The sequence below is a fragment of the Seriola lalandi genome, unplaced genomic scaffold (assembly GCF_002814215.2).
Source record: "Seriola lalandi dorsalis isolate HSWRI2012SDOR001 ecotype SW California unplaced genomic scaffold, Sedor1 jcf7180002054872, whole genome shotgun sequence".
Lineage (NCBI taxonomy): Eukaryota > Metazoa > Chordata > Actinopteri > Carangiformes > Carangidae > Seriola > Seriola lalandi.
Genome location: NW_019525425.1, coordinates 638,958 through 660,182, shown reverse-complemented (window position 1 = coordinate 660,182; position 21,225 = coordinate 638,958). Strand labels below are relative to the sequence as shown.

General features: G+C 41.0%; 1 protein-coding gene across 3 annotated transcripts in view; it reads right to left on the bottom strand.

Annotated features, from left to right (window-relative positions):
• psip1a (PC4 and SFRS1 interacting protein 1a) overlaps positions 1-6,005 on the bottom strand; it is an 11,963-nt gene extending 5,958 nt beyond the window's left edge. Inside the window, exons 1-11 of one of the 3 annotated variants that reach the window (XM_023428247.2) lie at positions 5,852-6,005; positions 5,394-5,483; positions 4,592-4,668; positions 3,932-4,070; positions 3,094-3,183; positions 2,643-2,753; positions 1,354-1,413; positions 1,181-1,241; positions 803-896; positions 327-510; positions 105-184 (exon numbers count right to left, since the gene is read on the bottom strand). In XM_023428247.2, coding sequence (XP_023284015.1) covers positions 105-184; positions 327-510; positions 803-896; positions 1,181-1,241; positions 1,354-1,413; positions 2,643-2,753; positions 3,094-3,183; positions 3,932-4,070; positions 4,592-4,668; positions 5,394-5,465 — 968 coding nt within the window. In that variant the 5' untranslated portion in view covers positions 5,466-5,483; positions 5,852-6,005. The remainder of the gene's footprint in view (positions 1-104; positions 185-326; positions 511-802; positions 897-1,180; positions 1,242-1,353; positions 1,414-2,642; positions 2,754-3,093; positions 3,184-3,931; positions 4,071-4,591; positions 4,669-5,393; positions 5,484-5,851) is intronic. The other 2 variants (XM_087179823.1, XM_023428248.2) reach the window with 2 other exon arrangements.
• Between the last annotated feature and the right edge of the window lie 15,220 nt (positions 6,006-21,225).

Here is a 21,225-nt window from a genome sequence, read left to right as displayed (position 1 = left end):
AAAAAAAAAAAAAAAAAAAAAAAAAAAAAAGAAAAAGAAAAAGAAAAGAGATGAAGACATCACTTTGGTCTATGGTAACTTTGTATATGTAGATCGACACTTACTCTCTTAATTCATCTGCTTTCCGTCGCCGCACATCTTTGTCGATTTCTGAGCTTTGCTGTTTCTTTCTGCCTTTATTTTTCTGAGATGAGAAGAAATTTGAAATGGTATCAGTGAGAGCATCACTGACTTTCTCAACGTCGCAATCTTATCAGAAAACATGTTGGTGTTTCACTGTTGATGGATTCTAACTATGAGGATATTTGTGTGGACTGGACACCTGCCTCTTCATCGTCAGAGCCAGAGGAGCTGTCATCCTTGGACTGCTTCTTCTTCTTGGCTTCAGGCTCCTTCACGTCTGCATCCTTTCCTTTGCTGTCCTCCCTCTTCTTTCTCTTCTCCTCCTCTCCACTCTTGGATTTGTCCTCTAGTGCCCTCTTTCTCTTTCTGTCTGATTCAGCAGTGTCCCTGAAATATAGGAGGAAATATCTGTTAGAGACTTAAAAGATGAATGTTGCGCAGTTTAAATACAGCTGCTCCATGAGTCCACAGCCATAATCAACTCACACTGTTTATGAATGCAAGTTTAAAGCAGAATTTTATGCTTCTCTTTGACTCTGTGCATCTTGAAATCTTATGGGTCAACTGTCTATTTTTCATTGTCAATTTGACAAACATGAAATCAAAAATGATAAAATATTTATACTGTTCATTTTCATAAAACAAATCATGCATTGTGTGTTCATATTCATGTGGTTACATTTCACTGCCTGAGCCTTGTTGATCCTGCTGCTGGAGCAGAAGCAACTTCTCACTTTTGGGCTTCCTGCCTCTTCGCTTGGGGCCCTCTCCACCTGATCACACACAAACACACACACACACACACACACAAAATTCAGTTCATGCTAAATGTGAGCTGAATGCAATGAATTCCGTTCATAGTGCTACATGTTTGTCAATGTGATTAATGTATTTCTCTCATATTTCTTGCTGTGTTTGTCTCATTGTTACTGTCTCACACAAGCTATGACACAAACACACACACACGCACGCACACACACAAGCTTGAACTTTCTTCTTCATAGCACAAAGTCATAAACAGCATTGTGGGTACAATATCAAGGGCAATAGATCCGACCTGAAGGACTAACAGGACTTGCAGGAGCATCGTCTTTTTCAGTCTCTTGGTCAGTTTCACTCTGAAGAAAAATTGAAAAGGCGTCATCTTATAAAATGTTTTCTACAAACTAAAAAAAACATTCTCTATACATACTGGTTTCACTCGTAAACCCATCAATAAATACTACCAACCTTTTTCTTTCTTCCTCTCTTGGGTTTAAGAACATCTGTGGATTCTTTCTGAGCGGCGCCCTAAAATGTGACACCTTTGTTAATTTTGTTATGATCTTTATTCCCTCTTAAACAAATCAACAAGAGCTGCAACTGAGAGGAGAACAAAATAAAAGCTGGATATCACTGTCAACAAGACATGTTAACATGTATTCAGTCCTTGGATTATTTGATCAGTCACTTCATAAAAAAAACACACACTTTTTTTTCTGGAGCGGTAGCTAGACCTCTAGTGTACAACTGTGGCATTACATGCAATGCAATATTTAATGTGCCAGTGTTTCATTAACTGTAGGCGTGTCCCAGTTTCATACTACATACTTTAGAACGTCACTGCCAATTCAGCTTTATACAGACAATGAAAAAGGTCTGAAAAAAGATGTAAGTTTAGCTTAGTTTAGTTTGACAGGATCTTTGTGGAGTTGTTTCTGCAATTTTTTTGCAGCTCTGAGAACCTCCTCCACCTCCCTTGTCAATTGCATTGTGGGACAGCACACTTAAGTATCAAGTGCTTTTTAGTGCATACTGACTTTTCTTTTGGGACATGTTTTCCTAGAAATAGTTTGTATTAGTATGGAACTGGGACACAACTCCTGTCTCTGTAAAATACTCACCACTGGGAAAATGTCAAAGCAAACAACTTCAATAAACTGAGCCCCTCTCAAATTACATGACGACATTAACTGAGTTACAACTTACCTTTCTCCAAAGCACACAGAAAGCCATGCAAAAATAAAGTTACATCAACTAATTGCAAACAGTAGGATTAGGCAGTATACAGACAGGGAAAAGCAAGAAATGGAAAGCACTAACAAGTTGTCAGGGTTGTAAAGCAGAGAAAGATGAAAAAAAAACAAACAAAAAAAAAACTTTACAATTATTTATGTTACACGCATAGAGTTAATATTCCCCTGACATTAGCAGCATTTTCAGTGGCCTAGCACAAGCTTATCTGATATTATTCGATCTTAATTATTTCATTGAAAACTCAGGGAGTGCTTTCTCACATTATTCAATCTGTTTGCAGATCACCCATCACCTCAGTAGCATTAACATAGCAAAACCCAGGCCAGGCACTTCAATCAAAACATCAGGCACCGGCAAAACTTTGTGGCCGCCAACAAGAGTTTTGAGTCAAACAGAAACAAACCACCCAATTGAAAAACCACCACGTGTCACATGCTTTCCCACGGGGAGGGGATGAGACAACCTGCACCGCTTTATGGTATCCCAGCATGCAAAGTACGTACATCCTGGTCCTGAGGACCCTGCTCAGAGATCAGAGACCCTTCCTCCTCCTCCTCCTCATCATCCTCCTCCTCCTCATTCTCATTCTCCTGCTCAGCCTCAACTCCTGGAACCTGAATGCACCCGAGACACAGCATAGGACGCAGTGTGGTGGGGTAAGCAAGTCTTGAAAGGGAGAAAAGTTAGCGAATATCCTTCTGTTGCACACACTACTCTTAGCATACAAGCCCTTCAATCTATTAATACAAATTGACACTGTTCATTTGCAAGCTATTGCCTGCTGTTGTATGTAATTCATTATGAGGCAATCACACGACACACATCAGAGAAAGATCAGAAAGACAGCAAAAGAAGGAAGAAGCTGACAACACAGGTACAAACCAGTAGCATGTCAATGCAGTGAAGCGACTGTCTACATATTTACTTGTGCAGATCTGAGGAGCAAAAACTTACTTTGGATTTTATCCCCTTGTCGTCTGCATCCTCCTCTCCTTCTGGACTGCTGTCTGAATCCTTTTCAGTGAAAGATTCTGGAGGAACCGGCTTCAAACAAAAAAAGTAAAAAATTTGATTAAATGTGAAAACTTAAAAAAAAAAAAAACCCTGAGAAGCAGGCGGCTCAGAATCAGCCATGCACACGCAATAATGTCAGAATAATGTATGAAACAGATGTTAAGCTTTCACAAGGGTTTTATCACAGAGCTTTGAGGTAGTAGTAATAATAATAAAATGGAAAAGGGGAAAACACTATTTTAGTAAAATGAAATGACATTTGTTTTTGATGGTCACCAGTTATCAGTCACTGTCTGTCAGGCTTAGCCGACTGATCTCAGTGCTCAAGACTCACGAGAACTTTATCGTCAACTCATCCATTTATAAGTGCACAGTAGGGACAAAATTTAATTTCAAAACAAAGTTTCTGGGCAGGTGCTTCTGGCTGCTGAAAAGCTTTATATTAACACATTTAAATGCTGGCTGCTAGTCTCCTTATTTAGCAGACCTTTTGACTCTCAGGTAGAATTTTTGCTGTTTACCGTAACTTCTCTCAAGCTGCTGAAAAAACTATTCAAAAATTATAAAACCACTTTGGTTAGCTTTAGACATCCACAGCAAACCCCGGGTCAGGAAGTGGGGACAAAATCAAACACAAAATCCACAAGTCAACACAAAATAAAAACAGTCAGGGAGGTTGAGCAGCATCTGAGGAACAGCCGATTCAAGCCCAAGTCCAACTTCTGTGGGAGGAATACCGAAAAATGTTGTTGGTGGAAATAAGAGGAAAAAGATGTACCTTGGGTGCGGTGAGCTCAACTTTTGGGTTGTTCTCAATCTCCCACAATCCCTCATTGAAGCCTTTCCTCTTGTTGGGCTTGGCGTACTTGTCTTTGTTCGGCAGGTACGGAAAAATATCTTTTGGGCCAAGAAATGCTCTGTTGGAAAAAATATCATTTCAAGGATGTTTGTCCATTTAATACTTTCTGAACCATTAAAAATGTAGTGTGTGTTTACTGTGAGCACACAGACGAAACAGACAGGTCACTCTATTCAGACACTCATCCAACATGTATGGATTTAAAGAAACACCTACAACAGGGCACAGTGATGGCTGAAAAGACAAACTGGATCTTTAAACAGTATAACAAATAACTTCATCAACCTCTGTAAATCTACTGAATGCTCACACTAAAATGTTCACAAGCATCAGACATTTTCGCCACACAATTCTTCAGAAATTCTATGGCAAAGGCAGATTCTTGTGTAAACTATCACATGGACAACTCAAATTAAGAACACAGTTTACTTTTTCCACCGTTTTCTAAAAATGGTAACAAATTTTAAGTTTTACCTGACCACATATTTCCTGCAGTTCCAGCTCAGACTAAACGAAACAATACATATTACTTCACATAAGTATGTAAACCGACCAAACAGTTACTGGTGTGTTACTAACGTTTCATGGGTGCCAAAGAAGAAGATGGGAAACTTGATGTTGGATGGCTTCACAGCACCATCTGGGACTTCATCGATCTGTCACAGAGATGAGAAAGAAGCAGATATTTTCTTACAGCCATAAACAGCATGAAGCTGTCATTAGAGCTGGAACAAATTATGTGTCTGCGGTTTGTCTCTGTGGGAGGGATGTCGTCATATGTTGTTTTTGTGTGGGGGGGGGGTTTTTTGCACCTGCATTTCAATGTATATTAAATGCAGTTTACCTCTAATTGTAGCACTGCAACAAACAATTATTTCACTGCAAGTTATTTTCTAGGTAAATCAATTAATTGACTCGTCCACAAGTCAGGAAATAGTGAATAATGCTGTTATAATTTCTCAATGACCAATATAATATATGTACAAATCTGGAACCCCAGATTTTGCATTTTTGTTTTAGAAAAAAAAAAAGACTGAAGCGATTTAGAGCTTCATCGATTAGTTGATTAATGGAGGGGCAGAAAAAGAATCAGCAGTGTAAGTAAGTTAGTGTAATTTTTATGAAACAATTTTATGACACTAAAGTGAATATCTTTGAGGTTTTGACTTTTAGTCGGAAATTTTTTTTTTCGAACAAACATTTGTACTATTTTCAGACACTCGATGAACTAAATGATTAATCGAGAAAATGATCTGCAGATCAATCATTTGTGAAAACAATCGTGTTTTTTTCTGATTAATCGACTATAGCTGCTGCAGGGCCAATGAAATGCTCAGAATAAATGCGCCTTGCTTTGCCTGATTTTGAGCTCCAGACTTACTCGTGCGGGCCAGTGAGGATAGCCCTTCATCTTGGCGAAAATCAGATCACCAGGTTTCCAGTCTCGAGCCATGCTGAGGGTATTATCAAGCTGGAAAATAAAGACGAGTAAATTAGCAAGACCATTTACATGAGCAACACTATGGTGCATCTACGCAGCAAAGGGAAACGTGTATACATCCACTCAGTGCCCCTCCCCCTAACCACCATCACCTACATCCTCCGGAGTCCACAGTTCATTCAAACGTGACAGTCATGTTTCGTACGACAAAACTAGTCCTGCATTTCACACATCCACTGTCTGTACGCAATTTGATCCCACTGACACTCAGCAGAAACTAAAATCCGAGATAACTAGCGTGAACGAGATGTAAGCACAACCTCATCAACAAACACGCATGCTACCTAGCTTGTAGCTGTTTAAAGCTACCGAAACCACAACGACCCCCCTTCATTCACCTCTAGTGTGTGCCGACGTGTAGAGGAAACCTGAATGTCGTTAGTACTTCTGTAGATTGTTGATGTAGCACAAATTTTAACCAGGGAAACACACCGCTCCTTTTCCGCACAGTCGGATGCACGTTTTCCACTCCCGCGCAGGACGTCGCCAGACTGTACCATTACAAGGTAAAACGTGGGAGGGTCTATTTTAATTAATTCCGTTATTTGTGTTGTTGTTTTTGTTCTGTTTACTAAGAAGAACCAAAACTCCCATATAATTAAATGCTGGGTGTTTGTATAGCTGTAGGGGGCAGGCAATTGGATTTTAGAAGGGGAAATATTAGTGAAAGTAACCGCGCTGAGCACCTTACCATTAAATAGATCGTCTATGTAGGCATTTTGATGGGGGAAAAAAGTGGGCGTCAACTTCCACGCGTGCGCACTTATCCCACCCCTAAACAAATAAATATAGCCACGTTCACCGTCATTGCCAAAGAGTCTGGTTTGGGTATATATACAGCAGAAAGCCTACACAAATCACAAAATGTACTTTTAGTGTTCTATGTATTTTTTTGTCCAACATACAGCTCACATATTCTTGGTACCTGAAAATAGGATCAGAGTGGGAGCTCTGCTGCTGTTCCTTTTTTTTCTCTGTACTGATGCTGAGATTGTCATTTTGATGCAGGGTGAATCATCTTAAATTACATCTGGGTTTATCTTTTATCCAGGGACAATGGAGGTTTTTGTGGTCGTCTATGAGTGCAAGAAAAACATCTCCCCCTCATACAAATCTGTCTTGTTTGTTCATTTTTTAATGCATGCAAAAATTCAGTCACCCTTGCGCAAATTACACATTTTGTACAACAAGAAGTACACAGCCCCTGCAGCAAACTGACATTAAAAATTGAGCATTTCTTCAATGTTGCATAATACACTGTTACTTTTTATTTAATGAACGTAGGAAATAGGAAACTGAACAGTAGCCAATTGTGGCATGTTTAAATGTTTGAAAAACAACATTAACACTTAGGCCTTAATTGACTCCGTAGGACTTGTAAGGCAGGTTAAGAATCGTCATTATGAATTGTCTGCCAATAGCAAAGCTGATAACTTCTCTGACTCTTCAACTCTAATCAACTGACTGAAGATCTGAAAACGAAAATAACACTTACATTAACATTTGAAAAAAAAAATGCGTTTGCTGCAGGGGTTGTATTAGTGTCTTTTCAACATCACTTCATCAGGACATTTCATAGTCATTCATGTTTGAATTCCATATTAAGTGATCATATACAGTACAGTGTTGTTGGTTCTCTTGAAAGTTCAATTAATCAGGAAATTAAAAAGCACTTAGTTAAACCAGTGTTATAAAAATTACAACTGGGAAAGATATAAACATTTGAATACTTTATGAAGTCTCATGGCATCCCTTATTCTTATACATTTTTTTTTTCTCGATTAACACAGTTTCCCTAAAAGGCTTCTTTATTGCTTCCCTACTCCCCTATCATTGTGTCATGCTGACTCCATTTGGTTGGCGTTCAGTGACCTCTAGTGGCAAGATCAGGCTTAACACATGAAATGTAGGCACAAGTGCACTGATTTCTTTCCTGGGACACTGAGGCTTCAAATATGTTTTAGCTTTCAAATTTAAAAGGCTTTGACATGGATTTCTCAGGGTGAAGGCTTCTTAAAATAAAACAAAGCAAAACAAAATAGAAAGAAAGCAGGGTCTTGCATGACAGTGCATGTGACAAACTGCGGTCTGCATATCCTGTAATAACAGCTCTTTCCATGACTGATCTACCATACTGTGTAAACTGTAGACCCATCTTCACAAACTCATATTATTTGTCTTATTATTGTTCTCACAAAATTATCTTAAATTCTAGTTAGGGCAGCAACTAATGGACATTTCATTATCAATTAATCTGGCAATTGAATCTTAAATGCCCATCACATATTCCTGAAATGCAACGTGACGTCCTACGATATCACATTTTTTCCAACCACCGATCCAAAACCGAGCGATATCAAAGATACAACAACATAAACACAGGAAAAAAATGCACATTTGCACATTTGAGCTGAAGCAGGAACCAGACAATTATCAACATTTTTGCTTGAAAAATGATTTAAATGATACATCAATTATCATATTTATCATATTATAGTGGTTCATATTTAAATTTCTGTCCATCAAAACCTTCTCTTACATATTGTTTGCTTGTTTTGCAAAGGTTTTTTTTTTTCTCTTTTAATTTAGTCTGAAAAAACTTAGTGGATAATCAAGAGTTTAAGAAGAAAAATCTATACATTAGTCGGCCACCAGGCTCTGAAGTGTTTTATACTGATAAAACACTGCAGATGGTGGAAGTACATGAAGGTGACCTCAACATTTGTGACCACACAGATACACAAGCAAGCTTACACAAATCCAAGTCTATGCAAGTCTATGTGTGTGCATGTGTGTGCATGTGTGTGTGTGTGTGTGCGTGTGTGTGTGTGCGTGCGTGCGTGCGTGCATGTGTGTGTGTGTGTGTGTGTAAGACAATAGAAGATGCTGATAGTTGAAGGACAGGCTCATCAGCCACAGGGTCCCAGAGAGGGGGATAAGGGAGAAGAGGAGGCCAGGATGGGCCAGAGGAGGGTGTATGAGACAAAAGGAGAAGAGAGAAGTGGAACCCAGGTACATGCACAGGAATAACTCACAGGAGCTACCAGGCCCCCTGCCCAGCCTGCGAGGTGAGAGACCTCGGTGTTGGACCCCGTCCAGCTTAGTGGGGTTCCTGCTCAGACACACGGCTATAACGGAGGCCAGGGATGGAGCTATAGAGAGATGACAGTGAATGTGTATGTGTGTGTGTGTGTGTGTGTGTGTGTGCGACTATGAATGTGAGTGTGTATCCTTCACCCTGGCAGACGATATGTTGGCAGAACATCCCAGCCCACTCTGTCTCTGAGGGCCACAAAGTCCTGCTATCCTTCCTCACTAATTTGTTAACCTGCCTCTCTTCTTTGCAGAGTCCTCGCTCACATGCTGAGAGAGGCTACTTTATATACGACCAGTGCCATTCAAAATCACCTCCCTGCTTTGATACTGCACCCTGGCCATAATGGCAATGAGCCAACCCAGAAAAGGAACAGTCAGAGTTCACTGAGGGCGGTAATTTGCTCTACAAGTTTCACATCATAGGGCTTTGTAAATCTATAGAACTGCTGCACAAGTTGTATTGTCAGCTCTGATGTCACGGTGACATGTGCTGGTTCATGAGCTGATTAACCAATAACAACAGGTGGAAGTTTTTGAGATGGGTTAAATATAAATTCTGTCATGAATGCACTATTTTATTAGCACCAGGACACTGTTATGTTGCATACAGTGGTGCAAAGTAACTAACTTGAGGTGCTTGTACTTTACTTGAATATTTCCATTTCATTCAACTTTATATTTCTGCTCCACAGGGAAAATATAATAATAAAATATAACACATTTCCCTCCATGAAATTTATTCAACAGCTTTTGTTACAAGTTATTTTACCGATAAAGATTTTACATACAAAACATGATGGTCTTATAAAAAAAATGTATTCTTACAAATTAAATTTGCCAGCATCTAAAATAGCTGAACTGCCTCCACTTTGACCAACTACAACTGTAAAATGACATGCAGGTAGAGTTGCACCATTTTTTAAAAGCAAAAATGCCAAATATTTGCTGGTTTCAGCTTCTCAAATATGGGAATTTAAGTTTTTTAATTTGCAATTTATAATATTAACTAGAAGACAATATACAGATATGCTGCTAAGAAACAATCTGAAAGTCAAGTTGAGACAATTTCATTTATATAGCCTCAAATCACAAATAGGCCTCGAAGGGGCTTTACAGTCTGTACAGGATACAACTTTTTCTATCCATAAAGTCTCTGTTAGAATAAGAAAACTCATCCCAAGTAACCTCCTCTGCCATTTCTCAGTCTAAATATGAATAATGATGAAAATTTGCAAAGGATTTTCTGAGTTCCTCAGACTTTGTGCAAAATCATTGATTTAGGTTTTTTTTTTTTTTTTTACACACTCCTGTGTAGCATCATCTGAAGGGCACCTTCCCTGCACTTGAATGAGCGATGGTGTCCTTGAGCTTGTGTGTGTTTTTTTATGTGTGTCATACACATGGATTGGCATCTTTCCCCTTACTGCTGGCAAGCCTTCAGCATGTTAGGGGAATGGACGGGGGTGCCACTGGAGAATGATAAAGTAGTCACAAGACAGGTCAGTACATTCATTAACACCATAGCAATATTTGTAAATAAATATGGCTTCATTTGGCAAGGACTTGGCAAAGCAGAGCCTGAATGTTCTTCTGCATATGATGTTCAGAGACGACTCTCATAAAGTACATCAGGTGAAAAAGACACACTTTTGCAGTAATTTGATGTTTAGAATAAATTAAAACTGGTGCAAAAACAACTTTCAAATCCATTTACCAGCACAGGTATTTAATAGAAATCTGCATATTTCCCTCTGCAGACTGGCATTGACAGCTCTGATTCATTAAAAGTGAAGGTGGGAGAAAGTACAGTGTCTGGGATTTCTCAAGGAGGCGTCCAAGAGCTTCACACAATCACCAAGAAAACTCAGAGAAGCAGGAGGGAGGAGAGAAAGTGGGAGGGAGCAAAGGAGGGAGACAGGAAGAGTCAGGCCCTCGGACAGCAGGTGAGTGTGTGAAGGCAGGGGATGACAGATGCTTCTGTCAGCGTTCCAACAGTCGCCGCTTTGTGGGAGCAGCGCAGATGCCTCCTCCCCCTCACCCTCTCTGCCTCCCATCCCTCTCATCCCTCCATCCCTCCCTTCCTCTCGACAGGCTGTGATGTGGGGATAACAAGACAGGAGCAGTCCTCTCAGCAGTAAAGTGACCACACTGGCACGGTACTACACGTGGACAGGGGAGGGGGTGAGGTGATGGAGAGGTCCAGGCCTGGGCCCAAGGCTTGAGGAGGTCTCGGCGGCGGTGGGGGTGGGGTTATAAATGTGGGGGTCAGCAAGCGAGGACAGGGGAAGGGCTCTCTCGCTGGGCTGTGGGAACCAGCTGAGACATGGGGTCCGTGGCGGTCCTGCCTGTGAGGAAAGCAGATGTTTTCACTCGGGGGTGTGCCAAGTTTGCAGAGCAACCTTCAGCTGCTTGGAGGTCAGGTCTTTAATAAGGGGGCTGGGCACGGGACATTTCGGAGGCAAATGCTTCAACTTTGATACAACAACATATTAATTATGACGGTAGACCATAGGGCAGAGGGTTGTAGCGGAACATCCCACCCCACTGGTTTGGAGCCTCCATCAGGCTGACATTAGCCAAGGCTGGCTGGCAGATTTACTGCTGTCCCAGCACTAGCCCCCTTTTTCAACCAGACCTCACTGATGCAGAGGCAGCAGTTTGGACCGGTTTAACCACAACTGACTAACTGTTATGTCTGAGGTGATATCCAAAAGTAACACTTGAATTTGCATAAAAAAACCAAAGGGCTGTAATGTTTAAAGCCCAATTAAAGCTGCTCTGATCAGCAACATGGCAACATTAGATTAAATGACTGCACTGTAATGTGAAAGGGGTCGATTGTAGTGACGAATCCACAGAAGTTTTGTAAAATACATTTTTCGGGCATTTTATTCATTTATTGGAAGGCTGACAGCAAAAAGATGAGAGGAAATTGGGCGAGAGAGAAATGGGGAATGACATGCAACCAAGGTCTTTTGCCAGATGTGAACCGGAAAGACTGTGGTTTATGGTCAGCACCTGGACTCTCAGGCCACCAGGACACACTTCCATGGAGATTTTTAGTATGTTTTTGGCTCAGATTTATTGTTTGGTTTTCTCTTACCGCTTTTATCAGCATCATTTTCCAGCTGCAAAAGAGAGAAATTCTCAGCAAAGAAAGCTCTGATAGACCCACTGTATGCTTTACCTGCCGAGACAGATTGACAAAGTGAGCGATTAGCTGGTGAACATAGTGGAGCTTTTAGCTGCTAAATAGTCAGATATTTCCTTCAGGAGTTGGTGGAGAACAAAAACTAAAAGGAGCTAAAAGGAGGAGGAGTTAATATCAAACTTACATTCACCGAGTGGTCAGAAACATGACTTCATATAAATTATAATGTTCTGTATTTGCTGGATGTATGAAAAAAAAGTTTGCAAGAACAACTTTATCAGGTGATAATATGTCAATATTGCGTTTACAGCTTGTTACACTGCCCCCAAGTGGCTAAAAATCAGTTATTGCAGGTTTAAGCAATATTTGTAATGTGAAGTGACTCGGGTAAAATGAAAAAGGAGCTTTATTGTTATTCCCAGTATAATCAACAAGTCAACTACTTTCTGTAGTTTTTGTGCACTTGCACCTTATTGACTTGCACATTATTGTTTTGGTTTACTAGTCTGTATACTTACTACTTTACTATAGTTCTCACCAACCCTCCATATAAATTGTGTTTGTAGTACTATGACTGTATAATACCTGCCTTGAAAGAAATGGCAGAGAGCCAATGTAAATGAATATCTGGTGTAGAAAAAGAGGCCTCCAGTGGGATGCTATTGTCACTCCATTATTGTTTGATAAGTTAAGTGACTGTTTGTCACATTAGCCAATAAAATTTGACTATGTTGTTCTGAGTTTGTTTGTTTGGAGTCTTTCTTCTGCATCTTTGTCTAAAAATTGCTTTATTCTGCTTTGAAAACAGTAGCTTACGTTACAGCTACCATCGCATCACCAACACATTCTTCAGTGCTGTTTTCTAAGTGTGTTGATAAAGGACATTTTGAAAAGCTGTGAGGCTACATGAAATAGGACAATTAGTTTCATCATAGAGCCACAATGATTACAAAAAAAGTGATCCTAAGACTTTATCACTTCCCAGCACGATGAGTTAAGAAGGGAGTTTCACCTCATCTCAACCTTTGCATTGATTTTCGAGAGAGTGGGAGATCTGGGGATTACTTTGGAGAGCAGCAATGAAGACCTAGCTTATTGGGCCTTTTTTGTATTTGGCAAATGGGCTTGACAAAGATGGAGGAGACAAAATCTAGGGCTTACAGCTGCGGCACCCAATCGGGGGAACTTGAAAGCAGCGCTGGGATGGGAAGCTGGGAGAGAGGGTACCTCATTTAGGAGTGGTGAATTTGGACAGGGGGCATGGGGAAATGCTTAAAGTAAACCACAGAGGCCCCAACAATCAGGAATTGAGACGTTTTAAACCTTTAACGGGGGACTGTGATCAAAGCGGCAACGGATCCTCACTTGAGTGTGAAAGCAGAACCGGAGGGAACAGAGGGGATTCTGGGGGATCATGGCAGGTTGAAAACGTAAAATCAGCACATTAGCTTTATAAGGGCGTCAGAATATAGGATGATCAGGGGATCATTGCACCCATGGGGAGCCAAAGAGAATCCAGTATGTACCAAGCTGAGTGGAGGAAAAACCAGGCCACTGCTGACAGAAAAACCTCCCTTATCAAAGATGCAGTCAGAGTAGGAATAATGTTGCTTAATTCCCACAGAAAATAACTTCATACACAAGTTCGGCTTGCTAACTGTGAAATACTGTAAGTAGGCTATTTGTTGCCATTTCTAAATAAGTCTAATGCTATCACACACTTTACTGCTGATCTCAGTGTTAGAGTCACAAATGAGGAGCTTTCATCAAATCAAACTTTTCTGTCTAGGGTTCAGTTTCAAAGTCATTTACAACTCTAACCATCATTTTATCTAATCAGAGAGAGAGAGTGAGAGTGCGAGCGAGAGAGAGACGCCTATAAAACAGTTCTTCCTTAAACCTCCCTATGCCCTATTCTGTGATCTATTGCCTACTAGGTTCAGGTATGGACCTCACGTCTCTTTCCCTTTTTAAACCCACCTCAAACAGAGCACAAATTAGTCAGGTTCTTCCCCCCTCTTGCTGCAGCCTCTCCCAGTCGCAGGGCTAATGCAGAGGAGCACTAGCCTTGGGTAGCAGGGGTTCTCGCTATGCTGAATTATAAATCAAAGAGCACTTACATGAAACCACTTGCTAATTACATGTTCACTTCGCTCCTTTTTCCCCTTACCATGTCACTTTGTACTGACTGTGATCACTGGGAGGTAAGGGAAGGTATAGAAACCTGGAACTGGCTTTGGGATAATCATGTCTAAGTGACCTAGCGTAGATGATAGCAATTATTTTCCTGTGATTACCATGTGCTTCATTGATGTTAATGCCCACCACTTGCTCACACTTTGGGCTCTGTCCTTGATGTGTGCTCCCCAGCTAATACACCCAGAATAGAGGCCAAACTGCACAGCTAGAAAAGTGGCGCTTGTGTCTCATCTCTGCTGTTCCTTCAGCTTAAGATATTTTTATCTGCAAAATCCCTCCTCTCCCGCACTGTATTTGTGACTTCCTCATCCCCTTCATGTCCTCTGAGTGTCATTCTCCACCCCCCCGTCTGTGAGGCAAACCAATTTATCACCAGCCAAAGGAGGGCCTTCACTTTGTCTGTTTTCGAGGCTCTCCCTCCATAAGCTGCTCTCCTAATGAAAGGGGGTGCTGCGTCCCGGACAGTCCACAGAGACTCAAGGGGGCAAGAAGTCCAGTTCCAAGCCCAACTTGGGGAGATAATTACCCCTCTGGTGGACCGCTGAGAGGAGCCCTGCCAGCCGGCCAGAGCAACTCACACACTGTGGACTTTCACTTATAGGCCTGTGGCCCGGCCCCCATCGTTAGGGAGGCCCCTGAAGCTGGATGTCATATGACCCGGACGGGGGTGATATGAAGGGGTCGACTCAGCACGCCTTGGCCTGGGTAGCCGGTATTGGCGAAAGGATCAGAGGACCGGTGCCAAACTCAGCAGAGGAGAGGAGAAAATGGGGAGATGGAAGAGGAGGGGCTTTGACAGGAAGAGGAATGAACTGTCAGGGAGAGATAAATAACGAGGGGAAGGCGGGCAGCAGGTGACCCGCGGCAGGGCTGTCTCGTAGGGACAGTGACTGTCTGACCTCCGGTCTGGCTCTCGCAGGGGCCACCCACTGGTCACCTACATCTACCCTGTCACATCACCCGAAAGTGTGGAGGTGGATACCCAACACGACGGACTACAGAGAAACAGAGATCATGATCACCAGCACACAGTGTTTAAAAAAGAAATGCAAAGTTGATGAGTTTGGCCAGAGGAGGAGCTTTAGGTCAAGGAATTGGAGGACAGACACACACACACACACACACACACACACACACACACACACACACACACACAAACACACTTTGTTCTAGACATTTCTTTTTATTTGTGGCCCATATTCCACAAACTTTGACAGGACTGAGAGGATGTAATTCACTTCTTGCCAGTTTTGGAAAGTAACATTTACTCAAGCTTTGCACTTAAGTTCAAATTTGAGGCACTTGTACACATTCATGCATTATAATTAATAGTCCAATTACAGTATAACACACACAGGGGCCATTTCTTTTTCCATTACTTTTGATACTTTAAGTACATTTTGCAAATGAATGAAATAAAACACACACTTTTACTTATTTGACAATGCAGTAGGTTTTATTACTTATGTAATGGAGTACTTCTATATTCCAGTATTGCCACCTTTATGTATGTAAAGTATCTGAATACTTCTTTCGCAATGGCTTTCTCCAAATATATTCCTTTAAAATTATCATGCTGAAGCCAATATGAAATTTTATTTTATAATCAATCATAACCAGTTCTTGAGGATTCTAGGGGTCTGGGATCAGAGATTCAGCTCTTTTTCAATACAGCTGTCGCATTACTATCTATCTCAAACGAAGTAATGTCAACATATAACTCTTTACACCCAAATAATCCCCCAAAATTGGTAATCCTTCATGTAAAAATTGCGCTGACTTTATAGAAACGACAACCTGATGTTTCTAGAACTGAGGGTCCATAAATTTAAGCGCTAACTTATGCTGGAAAAAACTCCCTCTGGCTATTTTTTTCCCTCCTCTTCTACTTTTTTCATCATGAATCAGTGTGTCTGAGTTTTAATGTAATTTACTTCAGTGAGATGCCTGGGATGCCCATCATTCTCTCTATCTGTTCCTGGTGGTATTGATCCTCCTCTCTGACCAATTTGAGATCTGCCTCCACAGGAGCTGTTGCATCCATATCTGCACCACTGGACCAAACCCAGCGTCCGTCCAGCCACAACAGCACTTCTTCACTTATGGTATCAAATGAATTGTATCTTTTGGATATCCAGGACCCTGGATCGTTTACAATCAGTGGTCACTCTTATATGATAGATACTTGGCAGCCCATCACAAAGATGTTGGATGTTGTGAATAATTGTGACACCTACACACATAACTCATTCTCTCAAAACTTTCTGTTACAAGATGGATCCCTGCCTGTCTCAAAGATATACTTTCAAGATTCATTCTATAGTGTGTTAACATTTAGTCTGTTGCAACATAATAATTCTATTTTGTATACATAAATGCATTGGGTATAAGTTGTATTTCTCCATATTGTCTCTGTTGTTGTTAGGTGTATTGTCTGTGTAGCCTGATTTATCTTATTCCTCTGTGCAATAGAGCTCCACTGTTGTCCAAAAACTATTAAAAACACTTTAATGAGCCACAGTGTTGCACTGGCAGACATGTTACTTCATTACAATGAACATGTAGTTCTTTTTTAGTTGAGCCCACATGCAGCGTCCTGCTGCTGTAAACACCCGCTCGAGCAAACAAATACACAATTTAGTTCTATTTGAGTAACATTTGCTAAAAACTATAGCGCCCAGCTGTTTAAGAACATTATTTAGCCTTTTTAAATAACACAATTATGCATTCCTAACATTTTTTTTTTTTCAGGATTTGAATGAATTTGGCTTCAGGTGGAGGGAAGCGGACAAGCTGGGGAGATCAGACAGCATTGAGAGACAGACTAACACATTGTCATTGGATTTGTAGAAAACCAGAAAAGTATAGAATAACAACAGCTTTATTCTTTCACATTTAGCCCATTGTTACATATCTTTTCTTTGTTTGTGTGTTCAAGGCGTGTCAAGGGTGTCTATTTCCGAATATTATCAGTATGGTTGTTGTTTGAATTCTTACCTCCAACTAAAATATTTTTAAAAAATGTTAATTTCCTGTACCATTTTGGAAGATTCCTGAAATTTCTTAATTGTAAAAAGGTGAAGCAAAGAAGCAATTTAACTGTGCAGCTTTAAGATTAATTAAATTTGATGGGTCACAGTGAGTAATCTGTTGGATCAATGCAAGAGGATCCAGGAGAATTGTAGCATTAGCTTGGCTCACACTCATAGTCTTGATTAGACTGTAGTTTGTGGTCTGACGGGGCCCCTGGGAAACAGTGGCTCACTGCTGTAAGACAAGAGGGCCTAGTTTGATTGTGTGTGTGTGTGTGTGTGTGTGTGTGTGTGTGTGTGTGTGTGTGTGTGTGTGTGTGTGTGTGTGTGAATTGGGCTCTGTGTACTCCTCCAAACACAGCTTTGCCCAAGGCAGTCAAATGAACCCTATCCCAAAGTAGTCATGGTTCTGCCCTGAAGAGAGGTGACAGCAGGCCAGGCCCGAGTCGTCATGGCGATGGCCCGTGCAGAAAGTCGATACTTGGAGTGAAGGGGAATTGAGGGGAGGGAGCAGAGCAAGGGTTGAAGGAAGAGCAGATCAATTTTGCTGTTTGATCTTGCGCAGGCTCTGAATAAATGTATATTTTAAGACATCTTTTTTTCCTCTCTCTGCGCAAACATTGACATTCTTCATGTTGATTCTTGACTTTTGTGGATAGAGACTTGATTTTATCCAACATCTTGGACTTGTTATTCCTGCAGTGGTTTTCCTGTACTTCTGCAGCCGGGCTAAGGTGGCTGGACATGGGCAGGGCACTGAAGGTTGTGGCCACGACGCAGGCACGCTCCTCTTGGCCCGCTGCTGCACAAACACAGACAGCAGCTATTCTGGCCAACATCCACCACCACACACACACAGGCACACACACACACACACACACACACACACACACACACACACACAGACAGACATGAACACACACCTCTTCATGGCATCCACACCCTGCCAAAGTCATCTGGACCCACACTAGACTGCTATCAAATAACAGTTTTCTCTCCATCAGTGACTCCTTCACTCCAGACCACACAGTCATGGATACTTTAAGGCACATTGTGTTTGGTCAGAACACACACTTTACCTATTTCTTGCTTACACTTGAAGCGCTTCACATGCAGGAGAAAAGACAAACATTATTTTTTTATTCAAAGCACACTGATGCAAGAGTGACGTAAAATGCTCCAATGCTCGGATGGTGCCAAATACCAATGCACAAATGGTAAACAGTGTTGCGTTTGGTTGCGTTCGGCTACAGCAGCGCTATCTGACAAATTGAATGAATGTTGATGTTACAGTAAAATACAAAAGGTCTCCAAGCCTGACAGTATGTATGGTCTGAAGAGCTGGAATTTTCATTGTATTAGCAGTCACAAATTAATGCTGTTACACTACTTTTACGCTACAAACCTAGATTTACTTTTATACTTTTCCTGTCTGGCCATTAGAAGGTTAGTTTTTAGTTCATAGAGACATTCATGGTCTGTGGGTTTAAAATATACCCTCCACAAAGTGCCATGGGTCTTGGAGGATTTGGCCCATTTACAGCGCTCCCTTACTCTTCCTACTACATGGCTATCCATGCTACATCCCTCCATCCCTGAAGTCCTTCTTGTCCTTGATCTGGTTTAGATAACAGGCACTGCTGCCATAATTATGATTTTATCTCATTTAACATTGCTGGATTAGAGTGTTTCAAGGTTGGACAGATTGGAAATAAAGAGGGATTTGAGCAAGAGTTAATGAATTATGCCGACTGGACATTTGTCTAAATTATTTATAGTCTGTATGATATTAAAGCTATGTGGTGATTAGCAATTTAAATGTCTTGAGGGTCTTGAGTTTTATTATGTTCTATATAGGGTATGTAAAAGAAAAATAAAACTGCTACTTGTCAGGCCATGCTTCTGTAATGGGTGTTGAAAAAGGCATATTTATTCCCTCGTTGCTTCAGATGCATAAATTATGTAATTGCCTGGGTGTGAAAGTGTTTTATTTGCTGAAAAGCATCACAAGTGCTGCAACATTCAATACAAGTTCAAATGAAATGACACAAGCTACAGGAAAATAAGATCCCTACAGCAGTGACCGTGGCATTGCTCTTCATGTTGTACAAGTTGTAAACATTTTTTAAGGGTTCTAAGAAGAAAATTTTGAAAAGTATGTAGTTTTCTTAACTCTGACTAGCAACAAATATCTCTTGTCCATAAATAATAAATATATATATATATATATATATATATATATAATAATAATGCAGAAGTTCTCATTTTAATGTCACGTTAAAAAAACAATCACTGATCCAAAAATGAGGAAAATGTATAATATTACTTTCTAAAACATATAAAGTAGCATGAAATGTAAAGATTCAAGTAACGTACACATGAAACTGTACTACTCAAATAGAGCTCTAAAGTACGATGGTATGATCAATAGAAAAGTATGTTTTTTCATCTGTAAATCAAACTCCTAAAATATACAGTATTTGTGGATTTAACTTAAATTTATATTGCCTCAAAAATTAAGGATTGTTCCTTTAATCTGTATTTCACTTTGTCAGTAATAATACCTCCAGCGAATGTGGGTAAGTACGTATGCATGTGTGTGTTTGTGTGTTCCTGTGTTTTATTCCACCAAAAGACTTAAATCTCTTGAGCAATTGAATTTTAAAGCAAGGTAATAAAACTGAATGATCCGCACCTAGAGGAATATTTGACATACAGAGAAAACCGGGTGCTTATGGGATTCCACTCTGTCAATATGGATCTTAATACCACTCAGCCTTTCCATTTTATGTATTCTCAATGTGTGTGTGTGTGAGTGTGTGAGTGAACGCAAGTTTTCCCCCTTTCTGGGAAGTACTCCTATGAGTGTATACATTTTGTATTCTACAGTGCACAGCTTAGCGTGTGTGTGTGTGTGTGTGTGTGCGTGTGTGTATAGGATCCTCCTAGGAGCTGCAGTGGACCATAGTGTGCGACCTGCACCGGCCCCTGGCAACAGACTGTGAGCTAATAACACAGCAGCGGGGCCTGCAGGATTGCCTGTGTGTCGGCCCCTGTACACCGCAGTGCCGGCGGGCTGCAGCTCTCCCCTGCCTGACCCCCTGACCTCGGCCTGAGCTAATGAGCAGGCAGGACGGCTGAGCTGGGGCCTTACAGCAGCTGAGCTTTACTCCAGGTTCCAGATGATGACATTCGTCCTCATCGTTGAAAGTGAATGTGAATGTGAAGGAGGCAGCAGCGTGAATGTTTTAGTCTGAAAATCACAGGAGGCTGCAAGGTAAACATCCCTAATCACAAGGGCTTGCACATGTACACACACACACACACATACACAGCACACACAAATATAGAAGACAGCTGCATTAATAATTCACTAACATTAATTATGACATGCCTGTATCTCAGTCTGGTGCCATTGCTGAGGGCATGTTAATGTGACTATGTCTGTGAGGACCACCCCTTTCTTTTCTTTCTCTCTCTATCCTTTTCCCTCTTCACAGGACCAGCTACTGCTACCAGCCAACCTTAGCCACAGGGACCTAATTAACACAACATAAATTATGGGATGCTGATAAAGCAGTCACTGGTGCCATCGCAGGGCAGCACGCCGCTGCGCCGGCTTTCACTGTCCACACAGCAGACCGACGTGGCCGACTGCACTTACTGGGTAGAGTGAGTCTATTTTGCTTGCTTGCAGAGATGTGGGACAGAGATGTGTGTGTGTGTGTGTGTGTGTGTGTGTGTGTGTGCGTGCGTGTGTGTGCGTGTGTGTGTGTGTGTGTGTGCGTGTGTGTGTGTGTGTGTTCATCTATATCAGGCCAATGCCACCTCAGTGAGGGTGTGATTAACTCTAGCCTGGCAGTTCACTGAGGCTGTGCTAATTACTGCTCCACACATTTTAATAATTTCACTGCAGACTGGTCGTCCTTCCATCTTCCAATCTTCAATTTTTAATGAAAGGTTTTAGGTTTTATAAGTTTTTAGGCATTTGTTCTCACCAAACAATAATAAAAGAAGCAGTAAGTTCTGAATTAAATCATATGGATTTCTTGCTTTTCTTCCTGTGATTTAGACAGTTTGCTTGTATTTTACAGGAATAGTTCAAGATTTTTGGAAATGCTCTTATCCACTTCTTAAGCAAAGAGTCAAGATCAATACCACTCTCATAATATTACTATTGTGTGATTATTTCTTGGCCAGGTGCAGTGACTTCTTCGTATCTTTGCTGACTGCC